The sequence below is a fragment of the Marmota flaviventris genome, chromosome 1, assembly GCF_047511675.1.
Source record: "Marmota flaviventris isolate mMarFla1 chromosome 1, mMarFla1.hap1, whole genome shotgun sequence".
Taxonomy (NCBI): Eukaryota; Metazoa; Chordata; class Mammalia; order Rodentia; family Sciuridae; genus Marmota; species Marmota flaviventris.
In genome coordinates this window covers 19,400,277-19,427,080 of record NC_092498.1, presented here as the reverse complement: position 1 = coordinate 19,427,080, position 26,804 = coordinate 19,400,277, and the positions used below count along the sequence as shown (strand labels likewise).

Here is a 26,804-nt window from a genome sequence, read left to right as displayed (position 1 = left end):
AAGAACTTGGTTTCTGCTAAATAAAATAGGTTTTAAGGAAAAACAGAGACTTGACAAAAAATGCCTTACATATTCTAAGACCAATATATGAGGCACCTTTTGGCATATCCATAATTGTATATAAAATTAATTCTTTTACACTAAGATTTAATTTTTAAAAATATCATTTATCATATCTTTATTATACTCTATGAAATAAATTGAATGATACATTAAGATACGAGAAAAAGTACTGTAGATAGAAGGTATGACTTCTAGATTTGCCTCTGCCTCCTATTAGCTGGGTGATCTTGAGCAAATAGTTTAACCCTTTTGATCTCCCTTATGTAAGATTAGATATACACACATGTCCATATATTTATGTATATATACACACACTTTGCATACTCTGGGGTACAATATACCAATAGAACAAGGCAGTACATTACTCTTGAGTGGGTAGTTTGCTGTTTGAAATTGAGATCACAGAACCCAATTTCTTTCAGCTCCCAAAATATGATTCAGAGTTTTAGCAGAGACAATCGAAGATATTTTCTAGAAACCTGTGAGAGGCCAATCCAGGAAATAATTCAGCCCCTGGGAAATCGTTTATATGAAAACTGTTTCAGAGTGACGTCCTTGAAGTTTCCTAGGAGCCAACAAACATCAAGTTGGATTGAAAAGACAAGGATACGAACAGGTTTTTAAAAAATTATTATTTAGTATTTTAATCAATATAAAGATGACTTATACTATATTTTCATTAGTAAATTTATGAAACCTGGATTATGGAAACTGCTTTGGTAAACAGAATGGATTAATAACCATTTTTGTCCTGTCCCTGAAAATACTTGCCTTATTTAATCTTCATATGAGTTAAATTTAGAAGAAAAATATTTCAGTTTAATACAGCCTTGAAAAAAAATTTAATTATCTTATTTGCAATAACTCCCTGCTATTGATACCTTTCATCCTCACTTTTCCCCCATAGGGATTTTTTTTTAATGCCACCACCATATTCTGGTAGCTTTTGCTTTCCAGACCTGGAATTTTTCATTGGAAATCACCTTTATTCATGTCTCTTTAGAGTATCCCTACACTAATTGAAGACCATTGTAGTTCACAGTCTCTGTCTTGAGATGTGTCTATTCTAAAGCACCCCTATAAAGGGACAGAGAAGATTGGCCTTGTCCTGATTCTATCATGGTAATTCATGCTAGTTTAAGTAAGTAAAGCTAAAGTCAAATTCACCTACATTATTCATCCAGGTGAATCTAAAAATTATTATGCTGAATAAAAAGTCCAGATACATAATGGAAAAATGCTATATGATTTCATTATATGTAAGCAAGTTAACCTATAGAGAAAAAAAAAACAGATAAAAGTTTCCTGGAGTAGAGAATGAATGGGAAATTTGATGCACAAGGAACCTTTTAGGGACAATCTATACTAGATCCTGGCTGTGATGATGGTTTCACAGGTGTTTATGAATTGAAACCTCATGTTTTTGAGCCACAGCAGCTAGCAGGATTGAGTTATTATCTGCTGATTCAGGGGGGAAAAAACTAAGAATGGAGCAGCAATTCAATTTGGACATGTTGCATTTGAAATGTCTATTAGATATTCAGTTGCACTATTGAGTAGGCAGAAGGATATGAGTCTGAAGTTCAGAGAGAGACCTAGAATGGGGATACATTTGGGAATTTTCAGCATATAGATACTATTTTAGGATAGATGCTGGATGGAATTCATAAGGGAATAGGTATAGAGATAGAAAAGGGTTAAGGACCAAGTCCCCAGGGAGCCCCTACATTAATGGGTCAGGAGAAGAACAGGAACCAACAAAGACTACTTTGGGGTGTGAGGTAGGATTTGAGGAATTCATAGAATGTGTTGTTCTAGAAGCCAAATCTGAGTCTGAGGCTTCTGACTGGTCAACTGCAATGGATTGACTATTGAATTTACAGCACTGAGGTTCTTGGGGATTTTAATCAGAGAAATTTCAGTACAATGATGGAGGTACCAATTCTAATTAAAGCATATTTTAGAACAGGAAGAGAGGAACTGGATGGAGACTAGTGGTATTTGTATGATTCTGCTAAAAAAGGAAAGTTATTTGTCCACTTTGGAAGGGTTTTTGCTGCTGTTGTTCCCTATTGCCTCTACCACTGTGCCTAATTAGCCTTATCCAGTCTTTCCTGAAATTAGCATCTCATCTTTTCTTGACTATTTTATGGACACATGTCTAATAAAATTCTACAATACTCTTTAACATTAAGTCAATTTCATGGAGAGCTATCTTCTCTTTGTATTGCCTCCCACTTTTCTAATAATATATGCATATAAGACTGTGTATTTTCCTCTAAAATGTTATGTCTTCATTATCACTCTGTTTCTTACAGAAGGATGTTTGTCTTTTCCCATTATTGAACTTATTAAGGAGGAAATGTCATGGATTGCTGTCAGAGATTAACGAAGAACCCAGTTAGACTTTAGTTCTGGAAGAGTTTATATTTAGTGATAAGATATAATACAAAAACAGAATTTCAGCTGCCAGGAGAGCATGGAGGAGGAGTAAATTCATGACAAATCCTGCAGATAGTTTTAGACCTAAGTCATTTCTCTTTGAACTTGGGAAACACAAATGTGACACCCTTGCAGTAGCCACTTTTCTACTCAACCAGACCCCAGAAGCTGGCAGGAAGTCACGGCACTCCAAGAATCTTGTCTGTTTTTTGGAACGTGCTTCACCTACACAGACTTTCTTGTTATTTTAGCTGTCTGTAACCATGTCCCTAGTGCCATCAATGAATTCTAAATGTTGATCAATCCTAACAAGAAAACACATTATTGAAGCTAAGTAATGGATTTAAAGAGAGATACCTATATATACTATTCTGCGTAGGGGGAGGACATTGAAATTTTTAAAAAAAGAAGTCCACAGTATATTTCCATAGTTTTCCATGACCTGTTCTCACCTTAACCCTCTGTCTATATTTTAGAGTATGTCTGTAGATTGTTTCTGTGGTCCCTTTGTTTACTTAGTAGGAATACTGCTTTTTCTTAGGAAAGATTTTTTTTAAATCAACCCATAGGAGTTTTACCTGATCCATATGCACTGAATTTAACAGAAATGTCTTCAAGTTTATAACATATGGAAACCCATCCCGACTGTTTTCTCATGGTAGACTGTTCCCTCTTTTTCATATTCTATCTCAATGGGAGACTGAGACAGGAATAATCAGATACCTGTGGTCACATATCTCTCAGAAAGTTAAAATCTGGACATGTGTGAATACGCAGAGCTGCGCAGATAGGGGAGCTATATTGACCCAATTCCAAATGTAGGAATATAATTTACATTCCAGCTCTTGAAACCTCATCCACATCTCTAGCATATTTTCTCCATTCTTTTGGTCTAATTTCCTTCACTCCAACCATGCTCTTATCAGTGTCTTTAAAATTTTTGTTTGCCTTTAATAAGTAATAAGTAATAATTGAATAATTTAATAAGTAATTATTGAATAAATACAACTCATATATCTATTCATATTTTTCTGGTTGATCCCCAGATCTGCATCACAACTTAAAAAGCAAAGGTAAAGAATGTACGCCTGTCCAAAGTAAGAAGAGTGGCATAAACTGGACAGATGATGAAAAAAGAATCTACAGGGATAAAAGAATAGCTCAAACTCAAGAAATATTGCATTATTTGCTCCCTATCATGGAAACCCAAAAACCCATGGAAAACAGTCAGATAAAACAGTTATTCAATTCAAGAAGCAACTTCCAAATCCAACATCAGTAAGTCCATACAGTATTATCATTTGTAGCTTTTTTTTTTTTTAGGTGGTGTTAGGAATCAAACCAAGGGCCTTGTGTATGCTAAGCAAGTGCTATACCCCAGAGCCACATCCTGTTCCTAAATATTTAATACATTCATTTATAAGCAAGCAAGGCAGATTAGTTCATTATTCTAAGCAACAATCCTGGATAAATAAATAGTCTTTGGAAAATGATATCAGCTACACCACATTTGACAAAGGGACAAAGAAAACACCAGGTATGTGAAGTTCTAAGTTATCAGGTCTTATTTGACTGGTTATTTGTATGAAATTACTCATTAATTTGCATCTGTGAATAAAGTATGCATAAATTATATGTAATCATATCCTGACTTGAAATTTTTCAGGTGTTTTTAAATAATTCTTATTCATTATAGTTCTTGAAACTCTAACCAGACCAATCAGACAAGAGAAAGAGATTGAAAATGATACAAATAGGAAAAGTCAAATTATCTGTTTGCTGATGACATGATCTGACATCTAGAAGACCCCAAAAAACTCCACCAGAGGACTTATAGAGATGATAAGTAAATTCAGCAAAGTATCACACAAGATAATAGGTAGCAAAATCTGAATTCAAACCCAGGCAGACATTCTGATTCCAGAGTCCTTCTGAACTTCATCATTATGCTTTGTCTTTTCTCTTTAAACATAAGTGAAAATCAGGACCAATATACCAAATACACAAAGAATGCCTATAAGTCATTTAGAAAATAATGGGTATTTTAATGTGAAAAGGGGCAAAGGCTCTGAATGAGGAATTCACAAGAGATAAAACACAGAAAATGAACATTTAGAAATGTTTGATCTCACTAAAATCTAAAGAGTGCAGATTAATACAATGATGAAATACCATTTTTACTTCTCAGCGGACAAATTTATTCATTGATTTCGTGAATATAAACAGAGTTTCTGGAAGGCAATCCAACAATATAAGTGGAAAATCCTTAGTTTCATTTCCTTTTCAATCCTTCACATTCCTTTCTTTCTTTCTTTTTTTTTCCTTTATGTGGTGCTGAGGATTAAACCTAGGGCCTCACACATGCTAACCACATGCTGTTCAACTCAGTTCCCATACATCCATTTTGACTAAAAAAATTCACTTTTAGAAATTGTAGCCTGCAGAAAAAGCCTGAATATGGTGTGATGCATGTGTTCAGTGTTGTTAAGAGAAGTCAAAAATAGAGATATGAAATAAATGCCCAAGAATAGAAAATTGCTTAAATAAATTATGGTACATTCATAAAATGAAATATTATATAGCTATTTAGTATCATGCAGAATATTTAATTAATTAGCATGGAATGATGTTCCCAATAAGTAAGTGAATGAAATAGGATATATAAATCAGATAAACAGATTTGGTATGATTGCATTTATATGTATGTGCACATTCAAACACATACACACCTACAAAAAGGCTCTGGGATCACATATTCCCATCAATGATTATCTCCTGATAACTAAAGTGTTTTTAGGGGATGGTAATCCTCTTTCGGTTGTTTTTCCCTAAATGTTTATTAATGGGTATTTTTTATGTAATCAATAAGATTATTAAACTGGGAAATTGAGGGGAGTTTCTAGTGTAATGGGTAGCAATCATCTTGGGGAAGGATGCCTGACAGGAATAGAGTCCAATAGGTCAGCTAATATGAGGTAAGCAAATTGTAGTGTTGGCCCAGGCAAACAAGGAATCCAACATGATAATATCAGCAAAATCACAAATTAGGAAACTAATAACAAAAATACAACACATTTGAGCAAAGAGGCTAAGAAGCTGAGAATCTAGAGGTGGGCAAGGGGTCTGGGTGACAATTAGAACATAACTTGATTTTTAGCTGTATCTTTCATAAGAGATTCCTTATGTACTTTGAACCCAGATAGGCACTCAGTGTGTATTAGCCTGAGCCTGAAGGTATAGACATATATGAGGATGTATTAAGACCTCTCCATTTATACATATCAGAAACCAATTCAAACTAGCTTAATTAAAAAACATAAAGGAAGGGTGAAAGGGAAGAATTCCAAGAATTTACTAGGCTATTCATGGGAAGAAAAGGAGAGGGAATTCATCCAGGTTTCAGAATGTGGGTAGAACTGGGAGAGGAAAACTACCAGGGCTCTTTATCTATCTACAGTCTAGTTTTCCCTCTCTAGAAGAAGGGGGTACACAACGGTCAGCTCACAAATTTATATCCCGTAGCAATTTGACTTATAAGATTAACTCACTATCGTTCATTCCCACTTCTAAATTATAAGGAGAGAGAATCTGATTGGCAACCATGTCAGTGAATAGAGATCACATAATTACATACGTGGTTGTTGGAAGCCCTACCCTTGTGGACCTAGAGAGAGTCCCCTGAGAAGGGGAAATTGTGTCTGGGCTGGACATCCCCAAAAGTATCTACTTTAGGTTTACATGGAAATATAAAAAGCAGGAAAGCTGCAAATAAGACCATACTTAGCAAAGAGACTCTCAGTGTATATTTAAACATTATCAAACTGATAATCTTTGCTTTTATAATTTATGGGGTTTGTTCTCTGGTCTATATATTCTCTATTTAACTTGCTCATCATTTTTACATAGTATTATCTACAGAAAATGATTACAAGATAAAGAAAGGATAAGTAAAGAATGAAAAGATCACACCTTTACTAAATTATCTTGGACATGAATCTAAGTTTGGACTAGATAGAGACTAGTTAATGTGTTGCTACAGCTTGCAAAATTATCATACTGAAGCATTTGACATCTGGGTGTAATTATAGAACTTGAACATAAATTGTTCTGCTCTTCAGCCAAAATAAATAAGGTCTAGGTGGATTACTAATCAACAGCATGTTAGCAAGATGATTTATATCCCTTAAATTTATGTAGAGTCAAATACTGATCAGAATTCAGATATGGAAGAATAAATTTCATGTTTTGCATTCCATTTGGCAATAATGAAAATTCTTGAGAAAGATTCTGATTTATATAAATCAGAAGGTAGTTGGAGAGATTTCACTCCAGATGAAGTAGACACATTATTCCAGTTCTTCTTACTAAAAACAATTAAAACCCTCAGATAATACATCTAAAACAAATATAAGACAACTCTGAATGGTTGAAAAAAAGGAAGGAGACTTGCTGGGGACTTCAGGAACCAAGTAATAACCCTGTGATCTGGGTTTCCTTTTTGCCTCATGAATTCAAGGTTTGAAGCTGAATAAGACCCCAATCTGGAAACACCAACAGGCACAGACACATGCACAAAACTCCCACAGAAGCCTAAACTGTATAACTAAAGAGCCAAGAAAGTGACAGCTAACTCAATAGAAAACTCTTAAGACAATAAGTTTTTCTACTCCAGACAAACACCACTGATAAACAGTGGTTGCACTGCCATCTATGTAAGTAGAAGCCATGTGAGAGGTGTAGACTCCTACTCTTATGAGGTATAACACCCCACTTAGGGTAGGATTTAAAAAGGACAAGTAGAAGCCAAAAACTTTACTCCACTGGCCTATAAAGAGCCTCTTCTCAGAAGGTATCACTGGAAACCACTAAGGAGCCTAGACTTCCACACCCACTGGACAGAAATGAGGTGCTCTTCTGCTCCCCATTGGGCTAGTATCAGAAGGGGCCTTTGTACAAAGACCCAGCAGCAATGAAGCAACCCCTGTCACTGGCAGCACAGGCAGCACAGGCAGCACAGAGGTTGGAACTGTTCAACAGAAATTAGGAACCTCTTCACTCTGACATCAGCAGAGCCCAAGTGGGGACCTGGACTTCTACTTCCATCTAGTGGTAATGAGGTCTTATCACCCCACTTCTCTTGCTGGCACAGAGTCAAAAATCTAGCTAAAACAAAGTTTAAATAAGATCCAGAGTCTTATGATATGAAAATGTCCATGTTTTAATCAGGAATAAACCATCATTTTAAGTACCAGGACGATCCAACACTAATTTTAAGAAGACAATTAATCTTAAGAATACAATTAGCTGATATACCAATGTTTTAGTCAGCTTTTTTGTTGCTGTGACTAAAGGACCCAACCAGAACAATTTTAGAGGAGGAAAAGTTTATTTGGGGACTCACAGTTTTAGAGATCTTAGTTCATAGAAGGCCAGCTCCATTCCTCCAGGTTCGAGGTGAGGTGGAACATGATGAAGAGTGTGGCAGAGGTTTACATGGTGATCATGAAGTAGAGAGTCCACTCGCCAGATACAAATATATACTCAAAGCCACGCCCCAATTCCCACCTTCTCCAACCACACCCTACCACTTCAATTACCACACAGTTAATCCCAAATCACTGATTGGGTTAAGACTCTCGCAATCCAATCATTTCTCCTCTGAACCTTCTTGCACTGTCTCACACAGGAGCTTTTGGGGGATACCTCACATCCAAACCATACCAGTCTGCCCCAAAACCTCACAACCATCTCACAAAGCAAAATATATTTTTTCCATTTCTAAGAATCCCCATAGTCATCAGTTCCAAGATTTGCTCAAAGTTCAAGTCCAAAGGCTTCGCATTGTGAACTCCTGTAAAATAAAAAGCAATTTACAAGTATCCAATATTTAATGGTACATAGTAAACATTTCTATACACAAAATTAGGGGCATAGAAAGAAAGGATAGGACCAAACCAAGACCGAAATGCAGCTGGGCAAACAAGTCCTGTAGCTTCATGTCCTGCATGTGGGCATATGGCATCTTGATGTTTTCTCCAAAGGGCATGTGTAGCTCCACCCTTTGTTGCAGCCCAAGTGGCCTTTTGTTGGCTTGTTTCTGCTCAATTCCTGTAGCTGTCCTACTATGATGTCCAATGTTACTGGCATTTCTTAATCTCAGTAGTCTCCACTGCAGCTTCAGCTTTCTCCACACATCTCCACACTTTAACGTCTCAGGGGATGCCCACAGGGACTCCAGCCCTGCTGTACTTTTCCTGGACTTCCAGGCCTTCTTTTGAAATCTTGGTGGAAGCCTTCATGACCTCCTAACTCCAGCATCCTGCATTCCTGCAGAACCAGCATCACATGATTGACGTCAAGTTCTGCCGCCATCTTGAGCAGTAGCAAAGCCTCCAGAGACCCTTACTATGGCAGCCTCTGAGTGCCTGGATGGCTGAGCACATTGAAAAAACTTCCTAGGCCCTTTTTGGAAGAAGGGTACCCTACTCATCTCTTCTCAAGAGAATTTTCACCTTTACTCCCTTGAGCTTGAGATATGGGTGTGGTCTTGCCAGCTCCTGAGATGCCAGTAAGCCATCTTTCTTATTGTCTCTAGGAAAAATTTTTAGCATTTCTGTAATGTTAGTATTGTCTTTAACAACTGCAACTTCCTTAGTTCTAGTTTTATTCTGGCCTTTCAAATTCACTTTTTCCAAATCTTTCTGCTGTGCTTGCTGCTCCTGATTATCACCATAAATTCGTATAAAAGCCACCAGCAATATCCATGCCACCACCTGAATGCTATGCTACCTAGACATTTCTTCTGCCAGATTAAGAAGTCCATTGCTTCTAAAATCAGCCTCACAGAAAGTCTTTGGACATGGGCAAAATGAAGACAACTTCTCAGCCAGAACATAGCACTAATGGTCTCTACTGCAAGTTCCAATAGAGTCATCCTCTGAACCCTCTTGAGCCCTGTCTTCATTGTCCCTGATTCTATTGGCATTCTGGTCTTTTGAGCTCCCACCAGAACTGGCCATTAAGTTTTGCATATAACAATCTAAAGCATTTCCAGCTTGCACTTTTAAACATCTCAAAATTCCTCCCACCAATTCCAAAAAGCTCAAAAATCTTCTGAACCACATGGTCAGGTTAGGCACAGCAATGACCCCACTTCTCAGTATCAATTTCTGTTTTAGTCATCTTTTTCACTGCTGTGAATAAATGACCCAACCAGTGCAACTGTAGAGGAGGAAGAATTTATTTGAGGGCTCATAGTTTCAGAGATCTCAATCCACAGATAGTGGCTCCATTCTTCAGGGCTCCAGGTGAGATAGGAACATAATGGTGATAGAGTGTGGCAGAGGCTTACATGGTGATCAGAAAGCAGAAAGTTCACTCACCAGATATAAATATATATCCAAAGCCATGCCCCAATCCCCACCTCCTCCAGCCACACCCTACCACTTTAGTGGTAAATCACTTATTGGGTTAAGACTCTCACAACACAATAATTTCTCCTCTGAACCTTCTTGCACTGTCTCACCAGGAGCTTTGGGGGGGGGGGGGATATGTTAGATTTTTCTAAGATTTTTTAAAGTCATGATAAAAATGGTTTAACATACACAGTTGAAACAAATGGGAAAAAAATTAAGAATATTAGCAGAATAGAGATGGAGAGAAAAGGAGAAAGAGAATATTAAAAAGAACCAAATTTCAAAATTTTAACTGAAAAGTACAATAACTGAAATAAAAAGTTAGTAGATGAGCACAATAGCATAAGTGAGGTGGTGGAGTAAAGGAAAGAGTCAGTGAACAAAGAAAGAGAAAAATAGAAATTATCTAATATCAGAGATAAAATAGAGTAAAAATAAAATGATCAGAGCCTAGGAGGCTATAAAATAAAATTTTTTATTCATATTATCCGAGTTTCAGAAGGAGAGGTGAAATAAGATAGGGACGCCAGTGAACTCAAAGAAATAATGCCTGAAAAGTTTGTAAATTTGGCAAGAGACATAAACGTGCAATCAAAAGCTGAGCAATAATTCAAAGGACCAAGGCATTAGACCAGAGACACTGTGCCTACTAGAAGAAAATGTAGGCCCAAATCTCCATTATGTCAGATTAGGAACTGACTTCCTCAACAAGACTCCAGAAGCACAACAAATAAAATCAAGAATCACTAAATGGGATGATATCAAACAAAAAAGCTTCTTCGCAGCAAAGGAAACAATCAAGAACTTGAAGAGAGAGCCTACAGAGTGGGAGAAAATCTTTGCCACATGCACCTCAGATAGAGCATTAATCTCCAGGATATATAAAGAACTCAAAAACAAACTTAGCACCATAAAAAAAAACCAAGTAACCCAGTCAATAATGGGCAAAGGAACTGGACAGACACTTCACAGAAGAAGAGATACAAATGGTGAACAAATATATGAAAAAAAATGTTCATCTCTATCAATTAGAAAAATGCAAATTAAAGCTATATTGAGATTTCATCTTACTCTAGTCAGAATAGCAATTATCAAGAATACAAGTAACAATAAATGTTGGTGAGGATGTGGGGGAAAAAGTACATTTATACATTGCTGGTGGGACTAAAATTGGTGCAACTACTAGGAAAAGCAGTATTGAGATTCTTCAGAAAACTTGGAATGGAATCACTGTTTGGCCTAGTTATTCCACTCCTTGATCTATATCCAAAGGGCTTAAGAATCAGCATACTACAGTGATGCAACCATATCAATGTCTATGGCAGCTCAATTCACAATAGCTAAGCTATGGAACCAAACTAGGTGCCCTTCAACAGATGAATGGTTAAATAAAATGTGATGTGTGTAGATACACAATGGAATATTACTCAGCCTTTTAAGGCTGCTTCTTTAGAAGAATGAAATTATGGCATTTGCTGGTAAATGAATGGAACTGGAGACTATCATTCTCAATGAAATAAGCCAATCCCAAAAAAAAAAAACAAAGGCTGAATGTTCTCCCTGATATGTGGAAGCTAACACACACTAAGATGGGGTAGGTGAAAGGAAAGTGGTGCAGGACTAATCACACACACACCTGGGATAAGAAGTGGGTTTATTATCAGGAGCCTGACAAGGCTGCTCGGCACAGAGAGGGACAGAAGCAGCAAGTGAGGGAGAACAGCAGCAACTCCCCCTCAAATGATACCTTTTGTAGGCTAGAATCATGGCTGGGCACTAGGGGCAGGTTTAGTCTTGACTGACACAGTAAGTATCTCCTGATCTTTGTGGAAGGCAAGCTTGTTTCTTGGGAACAGAGATAGGCAGTTTTCCTAACTCTCAGAGGGGGAACAGGGATACCTGCATGTCCCTTTATCTTCTCAAGGAGAGAACAGGGAAACCAGTATGTCCCCATCTCAGGAGCCCGTAAGTTGTCTTCTATCTCTCAATGAGAGAACAGGGCAAGACCAGCACATCTCCAGGACGGTAAGTTTATCTCGGGCTACTTTCTATTTCTTGGGAATAAAAACAGTATTCATAAAGTGGAGGTGAAGGAAAGGAATATGGCTGCAATTATGCTAACATCAGGGAAGATTAGAAGTTCATTGGATTAAATAAAGGGGAATGGAGGGAAGAGTGGGGCCGGGAATGGGAAAGACAGCAGAATGTTTTGGACATAACTTTACCATGTTAACATATGAATACATGACCAATGTAACTCCCCATCATGTACAAACACAAGAATGGGATCCTAATTAGAATACATTATACTCAATGTGTGTATAATATATCAAAATACACTTTACTGTCATGTATATCTAAAAGAACACATTTTTAAAAGTGAAAAAAATGTTTTTCTGCATCTGTTGATGTGATCGTGTGCTTTTGTCTTTTACTTGATTAACCTGATGAATTACATTCGAAATAAACATAGTCATGATGTTTCCAAAAAATCATCAACTGAAACTGCCAAAGACACATTAAGTGCCCAGCGAGAAAAGCAATCTTTAGCATTTGACCTACAATTTCATACTCAGTGAGACTATTTCCCAAGAATGATAATAAAATAAAAACATTTTCAGGTAAAATGAGTTTTCATGAAAACATATTAAGACAAAATCTAAAGCATGTAATTCATAGTAAGAAAATCAACCCATAAGTAAGTTCTGATAAATAAAAGAGAATTGTGAATAAATAAAATAGTAAACATGTGGATTAATTTAAATAATTATCAATACAAATAATTGATATTAACAAACATGAAAAAAAAAAAGCTAAGCAAGCAACTAACAGGACACACCCAAAGAAATTCATACCAATTTACCAAAATTTAACTTCTGAAAACTAAATAAAAAGACAAAATCTTGAAAGGCATCAGAGAAGAATAACACCTTTCCTACAGGGAAAAATAACTTGAATGACAGTGGAGGCCAGAAGAAGTGCACAATAGTTGAAAGGAAATATTGAACTAAAATTCTATACCCAGTGAAAATAAAGGTGGACCCAAGAGATGTTCACATGAAGTAAAACTTAAGAGAGTCTTTGACCAATATTAATTAATATTCTAAAAGAATGGCTAAAGGTTTTCTCTAAACAAAAAGAAAACAACAAAAGAAAGACTACCAGGAAAAAAATATGGTAAGCAAAAATACAGGTCAGAATAATGGGTTTTCTAAATTATGTTTGTTGAAGTAAAAGTTATAACACTAATATTGTTCTAAATGTATGGAAATGAAATATTAAGGCAATTATAAATGTGAGAAGGTAAAGACACACAAAGGAAGGTAGTTTCCATGTCCAAACTAGTAACACAACACCACCTTTAGATTTTGATGTTGTGCATATGTAATATAATGTGTAGAGCAGTCTCTCAAAAAGCTATTTGAAGTGATACACTCAAAAGCACTACAAATTAAATCAAAGTGGAATTCTCAGTTCACATCATCCATAGTAAGGCAGAAAAAAGATAGAAACAAAAAACAGTGAACACACAGAAACAATGTCAATGCTTGAAATAAAACCAGCAAAGATAGATGGGCAGAATAGATCTAAAAACATTACTCAATGATACATAGTTCACTTGAAACTCATTTCAAGTATGACAATGTAGACAAAATTTTTAAAAGATGGAAAAAGACATATCATGCAAACATTAATAAATGAAAGGAGTGACTATATTAGTATTCAATAAAGCAGATCTCGAAAGAAAATTATCAGAGACAGGCACATTATATAATGAGTAACAATTCACTAAGAACACACAGCAATCTTAAATGTGTTTGCTTAAAACTACAAAACTGATTACAAAATATGTAAAGCAAAAACTGGAAGGAGACATAGGCAAATCCACTATTTATTCAACAAGTAAATGGCAAATAAGGATATTAAGGAATTCAACAAAAAAAAATACTTAATTGGTAATTAGAGAGCATTCCACCCAACAACAGCATAATACACATTCTTTTCAAGTGTACATAGAGATTATACCAAGATAGACCAAAACTGGTCATAAAACAAACTTCAAAAAATTGAAGATAATTTAAACAATACAAAGTATAATCTGTGACCACAATGGAATCAAACTAGAAATCAATATCAAACAGAACACAGACAAGACACCCAAATATTTGAAAAATGAACAACACACTTCTGAATAATTCATGATATGAAGACAGCCTCAAAAGGAATAAAAGTAAATATTGAAATGCATGAAAATGAAACCTCAATATATCAAAACTTGTGGGATATAACTAAAGCAGTACTGAAATGGAAATTTATAGAAATAAATGCATATGCAAAATAGAAGAAAAATTTCAAATCAATAATCTAAGCTCCCCACCTCAAGAACTTTTTTTAAAAAAAAAGATCAAATAAAAAGAAAGGTAATAATAAAAATAGGACCAAAAATCAAAAACAGAAAAATGACAGAGTATCAGTGAAATAACTAGTTCTTTAAAAGATAGGTAAAATTAACAACCTTCTATCAAGACTGTCAAATAAGGAAAAAACAAATTACTAAGTAAGAATGAAACAAGGGATATCACTAAAGATCAAAAGATAGTTGAAAACAATACAGATACAAATTTAACAATTTACAGAAAATAGATCAACTCCTTAATACACTCTTTCCCTCCCTTCCTCTCTCCCCCACCTCACAACTCACTCAATATGGAATAGAATATTTGAATGCCTTTTAACTATTACAGAAATTGAATTCATAATTTTAAACTCCTAAAAAAAAGAATCTCCTGGCCCATATGGTTTCACAAGAAAATTTCATCAAGTACTTAAAGAAGAATTAATACCAATTTTACAAAAATTTTTTCCAGAAAATAGAAAAGTAAGTCTCTGTTCATTTCATGAAGCTACCCAATGGCCTGATACCAAAACCAAAGACAGTAAAAATAAAGAAAGATATTGAATGAGGTCACTCATAGATGTATATTAGAAAATATTTAACAAAAAAATCAGTAAATAGAATACAGTGTTAAATTTAAAAAAGAATTATACACACCTTGGTAGTGTGATCCACTTCAGGAATTCAAGGATGGTTCAATATTTTTAAAAATCAAGTACACATCTGTAATGCCAATTACTCAGGAAGCTGAGATAAAGTGATTGCAAGTTCAAGGCCAGCCTGGGAAACTAAGCAAGATCATGTCTCAAAATAAAATTAAAAGGGCTGGGGATATAGCTCAGTAGTGAAATGCTTGCCTAGCAGACGCAAGGGCCTCAGTACCAACCACACACACACACACACACACACACACACACACAATCAAGGTAATCTTCCATATTAGCAGGCTGACGATCAAAACCCACATGATCATGTTAATTGGCACAGAAAAAAATTGACAAAATGACAAAAAAAAGATAAAAATTCTCAGGAAAAAAATAGGAATAGAGAACTTGTCATAGTCCATTTTCACCATTCTTATCCAACAATGTACTAGATGTTCTATCCATTGTAAAAGAAACAAAGCATACAGATCAAAATAAAAGGAAGAACATGGTCCCTTTTTAATTATGCTATTCTCTAAAAACAAGTCTCAAGAAGTCTATTGCAAAACAAAACTCCTGGAACTAATAAAAAGCAAGTTCTTCTAGACTTCAGAATATAAGATAAACATACAAAACATATATTTCTATATGTAAGAAATGAACTTGTGTACATCAAAATTATAAATATTATACAATTTTCAATATCTCATAAAAATGAAATACATAGTTGAAAATTTACTAAATAAGTGTAAGACTTGTATGTTGAAAACTACACAACATGAATAGGAGAAATCAAAGATCTAAGAGAATGGGAAAAAAAACACAGCATGTTCCTGGATTGAAAGTCTTGATGAGTAAAGATGTCAGCTCTTCCCACATTGATATCCATGTTTTACACAATTCTTTTCAAAATCCCAACATGATTTTTTCACAAAGGCATTAAAATAGCAAAAACGATTTTGACAAAGGGTAAGTGGGAGGAATCAGTCTGATTTCAAGATCTTTTATATAGCTACAGTAATACAATGTACTATTGGAGGATGAATAGATATATACATCAATAGAACAGGGTAGAGAACCTAGAAATAAGCCTATAACCGATTTTATAAAAATGCCAAAGTCAGAAGGCTGAGACAGAAGGATCACAAGTTCAAAGCCAGCCTCAGCAAAAGCAAGGCCCTGAAGCAACTCAGCAAGACCCTCTTTCTAAATAAAATATAAAAAGGGATGGGAATGTGACTCAGTGATTAAGTGCCCCTGGGTTAAATCCCTGGTACCAAAAAAAAAGAAAGAAAGAAAAAACAATTCAACGGAGGCAGAAGGTCTTTTCAAAAAACAATATTGAGATAATTGGACTTCAATAGGTCAAAAAGTGAAACTTAAGTTCATAGTGTATACAAAGATTAATTCAAAATAGATTATGACCTTAAGTGTACAACATAGGACTACAAAACTTTTAGGAAAAAAATAGAAAATCTTCAGGAACTAAGGTTGAGCAGAGTTCTTAGACTTGACACCAAAAACATGATTCATAAAATGAAATATCAGTAAATTGGGCTTTATCAAAATAAAATGTTCTGTAAAAGACCATGTTGAAAGTATAAAAAGACAGGCTATAAAGATATGGCAAACCATGTGATCAAAATACTTCTCTCTGGATTAAAGAATTTTCAAAATTTCAAAATTAAAGCATTTTCTAAGTATTAAAATAAACTTTTCATTTAGAAAAAGGAAAAAGACATGAATAGACATTTCACCATACAAAATATACAGGTGACACGTAACCACATGAAAAGATGTTCAACTAGCCATTAAAAATGCAAATTAAATACATAATGAGCTAGCACTGCACATCTTTGAAATAAACAAAAACAACAGGGCAGGGAATGCTCAGTGTCACAGCGCTTGCCTAACATGTATGAGGCCGAGGCCCTGTATGGGTTCACTCCCCAGCACCCCTGCTCCTGCCCCCCCAAAAAGCACCATACCAAATGCAGAGAAATTGGATTACTCATATATTGCTGGTGGGAACATAAAATGGGCAACCACTCTGGAAAACAGTTTGGCAGTTTCTTTAAAAATTAAATATATAACTACCATTTTACCCAGCAATTACTCTTCTGGAAATTAACCCCAGTGAAACAAAGACTTAAATTCACACAAAAACCTGTACACAAATGTTTATGCAGCTTTATTTGTAACAGCCATAAATTGGAAATAATCCACATGTTCTTCAATGATGAATCATTAAGCTGTAGTACATCTGTGCCATGGACAACTACTCAGTAGTAACAAGGAATAAACTAATGATGTGCAGGGTAACCTGGATGGATAACCAAAGAGAACTACACAAACTAAAGCTAATTCCAGAAGGTTGCATACATTGTGATTCCATTTATATAACATTCTTGAAATAAGACTAGATAATTGGGATGATAGATTAACGGCTGCCAGGAGTTAAGGAGGGGATGGGCAAGGAGGGAAGTCAGCACTAAACACAGCAATGTGAGGCCACAGTTTTGTATCTTGACCACAACAATGTCAATATCCAGGCTATGGTATTGTACTATGGTTTTGCAAAATGTTACGTTTAGAGGAAACTGGGTGAAGAGTACGTAGAATCTTTATTATTTCTCCCAAATGCATATTAGTATACAATTACTCAAAATTAAAAAGTTTAGGAGCTGAGATTATAGCTCAGTGGTAGAGTGCTTACCTACCATGTATAAGGCCCTGGGTTCAATCCCCGGCACTACCAAAACAAATTAGAACGTTTAAGTAAAATGTAGTTAAAAGTTTGTGGTTAGAAAACCTGAGAGAAATGACATGGCTACCATGAATAATTTATAAGATCTCCCTCTCTCGAAAAAAAATTTCCCTCTTGCAATATGAGGATCTCTACCTTGATTTTGTAGTCTATAAAGTGGGTACATGTCCAGCAAACATTCACATATTTAATTTCTTTTCTAGACCAAAGCCAGCTACTTGCATAAATATAAAGAAATACAACTCATCTTGGACACCACCCAGAAACCCTCCTTTTGTAACTCAAAGGAATCTTAGGACAGATGCCTCAGAATGGTTCCAGTCTGTGCCCCAAAGGTCACTTGAAAGTTTGACACCTCTCAAAGGCACCAAGAAGAGGAAAAAACATGTTCTCTGGGCCACAAAGACTGAAGACATGAACCTTCTAAGCAGCAAATGGGAGACTGCTCCCTCAAGCTTTGAAGTGGTTGCAAATATAAAAGATAAGAGTCTTCAAGATGAAGAGTCCAAACTGCAGAGCTCTAAGCAGATAGTTCCTCATCTCCCCAAAACCAAGAAGGAGCAACCACATCAGAATGACAGACAACTCACCTTCCACCTGAGGTTCCAAAGGGACAATTAATCTCACTGTTTTCTTGCTCTGAAAACTGGATGAAAGATGACATTGCTGACATAGTAAAAAGAAAACAAGACAAGCCTTCCTTCACTATACCTCCCTCTTTACAGGCATATGCAGATGCTAAACTACAAATTCAAGATATCCCATATTATTTAATGGAAACATCTACCAGATATTTTTAAAAATCTAGAGAAAATATAGAAAATTTAAAAACACTAAAGATATTTATATTTAATTTTTGTCAGCATGAAAAAACAAAATTCTGAACTTTTGATTTCTTCCAGAATTACTTATGCATACAGCACCAAATAACTAAGAATTCAAGGGAGAAATGATATGTGCTATCACTAATTTTAACCTCCCTTTTAGGCACTTTAATGAACCAGTCAACATCATTTCCTGAATTTATTTCTGTTATGTGATTGGTATACTTGGAATCACTGATGACATAAAAGACATTTCTCCCCACCAGAAGAATATCATATAATTGTCCACATAAGACATACATGACTTAAAATGATTACAGATAAGTGCATATATTATATGTTGCTATGTCATAAAGAAAATACCAGGTATTACAAGGTGATAGAGTGGCACAAAATGGCACTGAAATGTATATATTATAGTTTAAAAGACATTTTACTTATCAAAGTTAAGCAAAGATGTAAAATATTAAAAGCACAATTTTTCTTATAACTGATGAGTACATCCATTCTAGAGCTGTACATCTCTAGCTATTTATTCATATGGACACTGTGGAACAAATTCAGCACCTCACATTCTGTTATGCATAAGGCAGCAAGCACTGGGAGAGATTCCTTTAAGACAATGCAGAGAAACAGATCAAGCAGGTAAGTCAGGATGGATGTAGCAAATGAGAAAAGAGTCGATTAGTCCTGGGTCAACAATGGCATCCTGTACAGGATGAGACTAAGTGGAATGAAAGTTAAATAAATTAGGTACATGAAAGGTGAAGGCCACAAGCCTAATTAGGGTTGAGTATAACCAGGAAGATCCAAAGTTGGTGATCTGTTCTCAACAATATTTCCAGTAGCTGAAGAAGATTTTAAGAGTCTGTTATAATATTTAAAGTAAATATTGTGTTTTAAAAGAGTCTTGACAATAGATTTCTTGAGATTTCTTCGACGACCAATCCAGTTATCTTCTGGATAAAATAGATTGTTGGGGCTGGGGATGTGGCTCAAGCAGTAGCGCGCTCGCCTGGCATGCGTGCGGCCCAGGTTCGATCCTCAGCACCACATCCAAACAAAGATGTTGTGTCCGCCGAAAACTGAAAAATAAATATTTTTAAAAAATTCTCTCTCTCTAAAAAAAAAAAAATTTAAAAAAAGATAAAATAGATTGTGCTTTGGGGGTGAGTATTCTATCCCCCAGGGGCCCCTACTTTTCACCCCAAAATTCTTATTCTTACTGACTGGGGTAAGAGCAGAGGTCTGCTCCTCCAAGATGCCTTCTGCAAGGTAAGTGCTCCAGCTTGGTAAAGTGAGGATAATGTTCTGAACCATAGCATTTATTGTAGCTGACATCAGGATGAGTAAGAGCTCTCAAAATTCAATTTTGCTCTTATTCTCAAAGATGGGGTGGGTGGTAAGTAAGCTATGGGAAAATCTTGATTTATTTTTTTATTCAGTGAAATATCTATCACTTGAACCTTCAATTGTCTTCAGGGTTTAAGATTATAAATTATGGAGTTGAGTACCTCTGTGAATAATACAATAATAAACCAGTTCCTCAGAACATAGAAGTATACGGATATTTCCTTAACAATTTTACCGTGGTCCTCACCCATAATTGTTCTTCTAATAATCTTATTATTTTATACAAATACTTGATATGATGCTCTCCCTAGGAGAATATGTAGGTTCACTTTTCCACTCTGCCCTTTAACTTTCAGTTTTCTGAGTATGCCACTCTCTTTCTTAAAGGCTATTCATTTTCTCTGCTTGGTATACTCTTCACCCTAGTAGTTTACTGGAAAACCTCTACTTCTTTAAGATTAAATTTAATCACTATAAACCTCAGATACCCCCAGGAATTTTAAACAGATATAATTAATAGGCTGAGAGTTCTAATTGGATTCATAGATAGCATGCAAGAACAGATGGGTAATATGAGAGATGTAAACTCTAAAAAATAAAAAGAGATGTAGAAATTTTAAAAAATACAGTAGTAGAATGAATGAATTTTCCATAAATAATGACAACAAACCATGGATCCAGAAAACTTACAGAACCCAAATGCCAAAAATTCTACATGTTATACTCAAACTCAAGAAAATCAAAGACCTAGTAAAATCTTGAAAGAAGACAGAGGAAAAAATAACACCTATCATATATAGATGAGAAAGATGATAATTGCTTTAGAGTTTTCTTCAGAATCTGTGTAAGCAAGAAAGCAAGTGAAATATTTATAGTGTTAAAGAATAACTCCTTAGTTCAGGCTTCTGTAACAAAACACCATGGAGTGAATTGCTTAAATAGCAGGAACTTATCTCTCACAGTTCCAAGGTGGGAGTTCTAAGATCAAGATGCTAAGAGATTCAGTGCCTGGCAAGGGTGCAGGCAGTGGCCATCTTGTGGCCATCATGACTTTTTTTTATAACAGCACTAATTTATGAGGATTCCATCCTCATGACCTAATTACAATTATCTTCCAGAGGCCCCACCTCCTAACACCATCACATTGGGGGTGAGCTTTTCAACATATATATCATGGGAGACACATAACAACCATCAACCTAGAAATCTCTATCCAGTGAAATTGTCTTTGGAAAGTGTAGAAAGATGCTTTCTTAGGTAGAAATCAAGGGAATTTTTCACCACTAGACTTAAGAGAAAATGTTGAAAGTTCTTCAGAGGAAGGAAAATTGTACAACTCAGAAACTCTGATATACATAAAGGAAGAGCAATAGAGAGAAAATAAAAGTAAACTATTTTTTCTTAATTGATAAAAGATAACAGTGTTTTAAAGATAATAAGAGTGGGCTGGGGATGTGGTTCATCAGTAGGACACTTGCCTAGCATGCATTAGCCCCAGATTCAATCACCATGACCAGAAAAAAAAAACATGAAAATAGTAACAATAAGTTCAGAAATTATAGCTTGTATATAAATGAAACAAATACCAGCAATTGAGTAGGAACGAGAGTACTCTGCTAAAAAGAACTTGCATTATCCAGGAAGTGATTGGAATAGTATTATTTGAAAGAGGATTTGGTTTTGATGTAAATTTGATGCACTGTACAAAGGTGAAAAAACTATACTTGATATAATAAAAGGAAAAAAAGTGATGAAAACAAGAAGAGGTACAAAAAGAATGGAAGACAAGAAGCAACAAAAGCAGCAGATAGAAAACAGTAACAAATATGGTAGATACTAATCCAATCACTTTTTAAAGGCAATGGCCTAAATATAGCAATTATAAGATAGGACACTGTCAGAGTGAATAAAAAGAGAAGTATTTTCTTGATATATCACTTTAATATAAAGATTCACTTTAATAGAAAGACACGGGTTTAAAGGGATGAAGAAAGATATGCCCTGTTAACCCTAACTGAAAGAAAGTTGGAGTAGCTATGTTAATTTTTGGCAATGAGCTCTCAAGAAATTTTTTTAAATACTCCAAACCACATGAAAATGGAAACATAACAATAAAATGGAATACAATGAAAGCAAAGCTTTTACTGGGAAATTTATAGCATGTAATGCATTTATAAGAATAGATTGTCTAATGAATCTAGGCTTCTACCTTGGAAAATTATTAAAAAGAAAAATTAAGCCTGAAGTATGAAGAAAAATAAAAATTAGAGCAGAAATTAATGAAATTGAAAATAGGAAGTTAACTGAGAAAATTAATGAAATGCCAACATTTTCTTTGAAAAGATCAAAAAATATATAAGCCTCTAGGAATATTCTTTAATAAGAAAAAGGAGAAAACCACAAATTACTAAGGTCAGAAATGAAGAGACTGCTAGTCCCCTGGACATTAAAAGGATATAATATTATGAAAAATTCCTTGCCCACAAATTTGATAATCTAGATGAAATGGCTTAGTTCCTCAAAAGATGTAACCTGCCAAAACACACACAAAGAGAAAGACAATCTGAATAGGGAGGGCTATTAAAGAAATTGAAATAATAAAACCTTCTAAAAGAGATAACACCAGGCCTCCATGAATTCACTAATGAATTCTAACTAACAAGAAAGAAATTATACCTTTTCTCTACAATATCTTTCAGAAGATAGAAACTGAGGGAATACTCCCTAACTCATTCTATGGTATTGCCCTATTACCAAAACCAAAGATATTGCAAAAAATGAAAACTAGAATATCTCTCATAAATAATATATGCAAATTCTCAAAAAAATATTAGAAATAGGATTCAATAATGTACAAAAATAATTATACACCATAACTAAGATTTATTCAAGTTATGCAAAGTTAGCTCAACATTTATATCAATATAATATCAATATAATCCATCACATCAACAGAATAAAGAAGAAATATCATATGATCATATCAATAATGCAGAAACAATATTTGGGAAACTCCTATCCCATTCGTAAGAAAACAAACTCTCAGCAAACTAGGAATGGAGAGAAACTTTCTCAAGTTGATAAAGAACATCTTTAAAAAAAAAAAAAAACAGATGCTTTCTTGCTAAGATAAGGGAATGCCCATTTTAAGACTAGAAATCTTAATTCAGCAAGACAAGGAAATAAAAGATATACAGCTGGAAAGGAAAATTTAAAAAAAAACTGTATTTGTTCACAGATGATATGACTGTAGAAAAGCCCAAAGAATCAATAAAAATAAAACATCCTGGAATTAATGTGATAATAGCAAGTGTAAGATACAAAGCTATATTTAGATCTTAAATATCCCCCAAAAGCCATATGTTAAAAAAGTTTGATCCCAGGGTGGTGTCAATGGGGTCTGATGGAAAGCTTAGGAAGTGGAGTTGTGCAGGAGGAAGTTAGATCAGTGGGGGGCCTGGTCTTGAAAGGGATAATTGGAACTTCAGCCCATTCCTCTCTTTTGCTTCCTAGCAGTCTTAAGGTAAGAAGTTTTGCTCTACCACGCACTCTCTGCCATAACGTCAGCTTTGCCACAGTCCCAAAGGTAAAAAGGCTAAACAATCATGGACTAAAGTCTCTGAAATCATGAGCTAACAAATCTTTCCTCCTTATGTGTTGATTTTCTCAGGCATTTCATCACAGCACCAGAAAGCTGATGAATAGTTGAAATACCAAAGTAAATTGCTGTCTTACATATAAGCAAAGAACAATTAGAGTCTGAAATTAAAAACACAAGACTACTGACGTTAGCACCAAAAACTAAAATACTGAGGCATAAATCTAACAAAATATGTCAAGATCTATATGAAGAAAACTATAAAACTCTGCTGAAAGACACTAAAGAACCACATAAAATTAGACATATTCCATGTTCATGGATAAGAGGGTTCAATATTGTCAAGATGTCAGCTCTTCCCAACTTGATCTATAGATAAATTCCAATCCAAATCCCAGCAAATTACTTTGTAGATATCAAAAAAGTGATTTTAAAGTGTATATGGAAAGGCAACATGCTCAGAATAGGCAATACAATATTGCAAAAGAAGAACAAAGTTGGAGAACTGACACTACCCAACTTTAAGACTTACTATATAAAGTTACAGTAATATAGTGTGATGTTGGCAAAAGAATAGAGAAATTGATCAACAAAACAGAAGAGAGCACCCAGAAAAAGAATCACATAAATAAAATCAACAGATCCCTGACAATGCAGCAAAGAGAGGCCCTTCAACAAATGGTGCTGAAACAAGTGACATCCATATACAAAAGAACAAGAATCCAGATAAAGAACTTGTACACTTCACAGAAATTGCCTCAGAATGGATCACAGACCTAAATGTAAAGTACAAAACTATAAAATTCCTAGAAGATAAACATAGGAGAAAACCTAGATGACCCTGAGTATGGGTAGGGGTCATATGGAAAAATCTCTGGACTTTTCTCTTCATTTCACGGTGAAACTAAAACTGCTCTAAAACATGAAGTCTTTAATTTTAAATATATATTTTTTAAATATCAGGAAGATGGGGCTGGAGGTGTAGCTCAGTGGTAGAACACTTGCCTAGCATGTGTGAGGCCCTAGGTTTGTTCCCCAGCACCACATAAAACTAAACAAATAAAATAAAGGTATTGTGTCCATCTGCAACTAAAAATATTTGAAGAAAAAAAAAATAAAATAATGGGAAGAGATCCAATTCTAGAATGGAAGCTTGAGGAGATCCTCACCCACTCCCCCATGAAAAATACAAAACTAGGCTGGGGATACAGCTCAGTTGGCGGAGTGCTTGCCTTGCATGTACAAGGCCCTGGGTTCAACCCCTAATCCCCACAGCACCACAAAAAAAAAAAAAAAAAAAAAAAGGTAAACATATTTTTTAGAAAAACCTATTTAAATTAGGAAGTTTTCCTAAAATCATACCAAATGAAGAGACATTCACTCAAAAAAAAAAAAAAAAAAAGGCTAAATTCCTGCAAGAACAGTGAGGGTTTGTGACATTTTGCCATGACTCACTCCTTTTTTTTACTCCAGCTCAACAGGAGGGGGAAGCTCCACTCTCAGAGTGACCAGGAACACTAGGACAGCACTCTCCCCAGCTCCCAGTCAGGGCCAATGGTGTCTCCCTGGGAAGGGCAGGTTACTAACATTTCTCACCCTCTGGTGTGGTAGAGGCTAAATTCCAAGCAAGAACAACCAAGAGGTCAGGAATATTCTTCCTCCACCCAGCCATAGGCTGTCCCTCAGGTCAGGCTGGGATTACTGGAGCCTGGTCACCTTTGCCCCAGCTCCTTCATAGAATGGAGGTTCCCTGTGGAATCTAAAAAGACCAAAGGCTACTTACTGTCCCACCCAGCACACTACTCAAAAAGCAGACTTGTCATTCTAAAAGAAGTAAGCCACTGTCACCAATCTCACCTCTAGAGCAGTAGCTCAGATATTTTGCCTGGGGAGGGAGAAGTGTGCCCTAAGAGCAGAGAACTCTGAGGCCCTCCCCAATAGATTTGTTTGGAATGGAGTGTGGGAAAGTTCAAGGATAAAGGTATCTTCCAAACAATGGAGATTTGGTTGGTAAGTAAATAAGAGGAGTTTAGTGATTTGATAAAAGCAACAAGCCCAACCAGAGACCAGCTACATTGCCAGAGATAACCAGTGTGAGTGTGTGGGGTGGGGGAATCCAAAAAGAACCCTCCTGGGGTGGAAACACAGGAGGAAGAAAAGGAAAGATAAAGAATAAGAAAGAAATATTTTACATTTTCAATTAAAAATGGCAAATTGAATACACATTTAGTTTTGTTTCCTCCCAAAACCTCACTTGAATAACTTCTTTTTTTTTTTTTTAAGCAAAAACTGAAGGGATACAATAGGAGAGGAGGCCATCTTGGAAGCAGAATGACTTTAAACTTTTCAACAGTAACAAGAAAGCTAGATGGAATGGAACAAAATCTTCAAAATTATTTTTTTTAGTTATATTTAACCCCAAATGCTCTATATACTCAGTCCAACTTTGATCAAGTTTGAGAGTAGAATGAAAATAGTTTCAGTTTTGCAAGTTCTCAAAAAAATGTTTGGTGCACCCATTTCTCAGGAAGTTACTGGAGACTTCCTCCACCCAAACTGAATAAATCAAGAAAGAGAAAAAACTTTGATGCAGGAAATAGGAGATCAACACAGCATAAAGGCAAAGAGAGTCTGTAAGATGTACCAGTTGGACATAGCGTGTGAAGGGAACAGGAAGAGGAGCAGTACTGGGTCAGTCTACTGACTTAACCCAGCATAACCCCCATTTGAAAGTTCCATAGTGTTGTGAGCAGCAGAAGCAATCTTTAAACTCTGGCCAGGAGTTCCTGTGGTTTCAAAAATAAAAGCTTTGTTCTGCTCTTATTTTGAAATCAAATAGATGTTCCTAACTGCTTCAACATGGGCCTAAACATACCCAGTGAGAACACAAAGTTTTGTGTCCAGAGAAGTCAATCATTATAAAGCTGATTTCTGAAAAGGGGACCAGATGACACACCAATATCCAAAGGAATGAGTAGGAGATGACCTGGGCCCCAACAAGCTGAGAGCTTGCACTAGGTCATCTTGAAGGCCCTTCTAGGTTGTTTATCTTGGAGTTTAAATCACAGAGTTCTAAGAGTCATGATCGCCTTTCCCTGCTGGACTTTCTGTGTGACACAGTCAAGACCCTTACCTGGCTCTTTAAATAGGATGGCTTACTGGCTCCAGTGTGGTAGTGAGTTCCAGTGAACAAGTTGTTTACATTTCTTAATTCTGGAAAGTCACCGGGCCACGGCAAGTTAAAAACCGAAAGTGAAATCAGCTGATAGTGACATCAGTCAGCACAAATGTACCAAAGTTCA

The 26,804-nt window shown here is 35.6% G+C and overlaps 1 protein-coding gene and 1 long non-coding RNA gene across 2 annotated transcripts in view; one reads left to right on the top strand and one right to left on the bottom strand.

The window, feature by feature from the left end:
• Window positions 1-18,348, top strand: part of Agbl3 (AGBL carboxypeptidase 3) — a 72,933-nt gene extending 54,585 nt beyond the window's left edge. The window contains exons 15-17 of the mRNA XM_071613992.1: window positions 486-679; window positions 3,552-3,783; window positions 17,931-18,348. Of these exons, the coding sequence (XP_071470093.1) occupies window positions 486-679; window positions 3,552-3,783; window positions 17,931-18,348 (844 nt within the window). The remainder of the gene's footprint in view (window positions 1-485; window positions 680-3,551; window positions 3,784-17,930) is intronic.
• Window positions 1-26,737, bottom strand: part of LOC139705688 (uncharacterized) — a 106,580-nt gene extending 79,843 nt beyond the window's left edge. Inside the window, exon 1 of the long non-coding RNA XR_011707500.1 lies at window positions 26,636-26,737. This is a non-coding gene — a long non-coding RNA (uncharacterized lncRNA). The remainder of the gene's footprint in view (window positions 1-26,635) is intronic.
• Window positions 26,738-26,804: the final 67 nt, after the last annotated feature.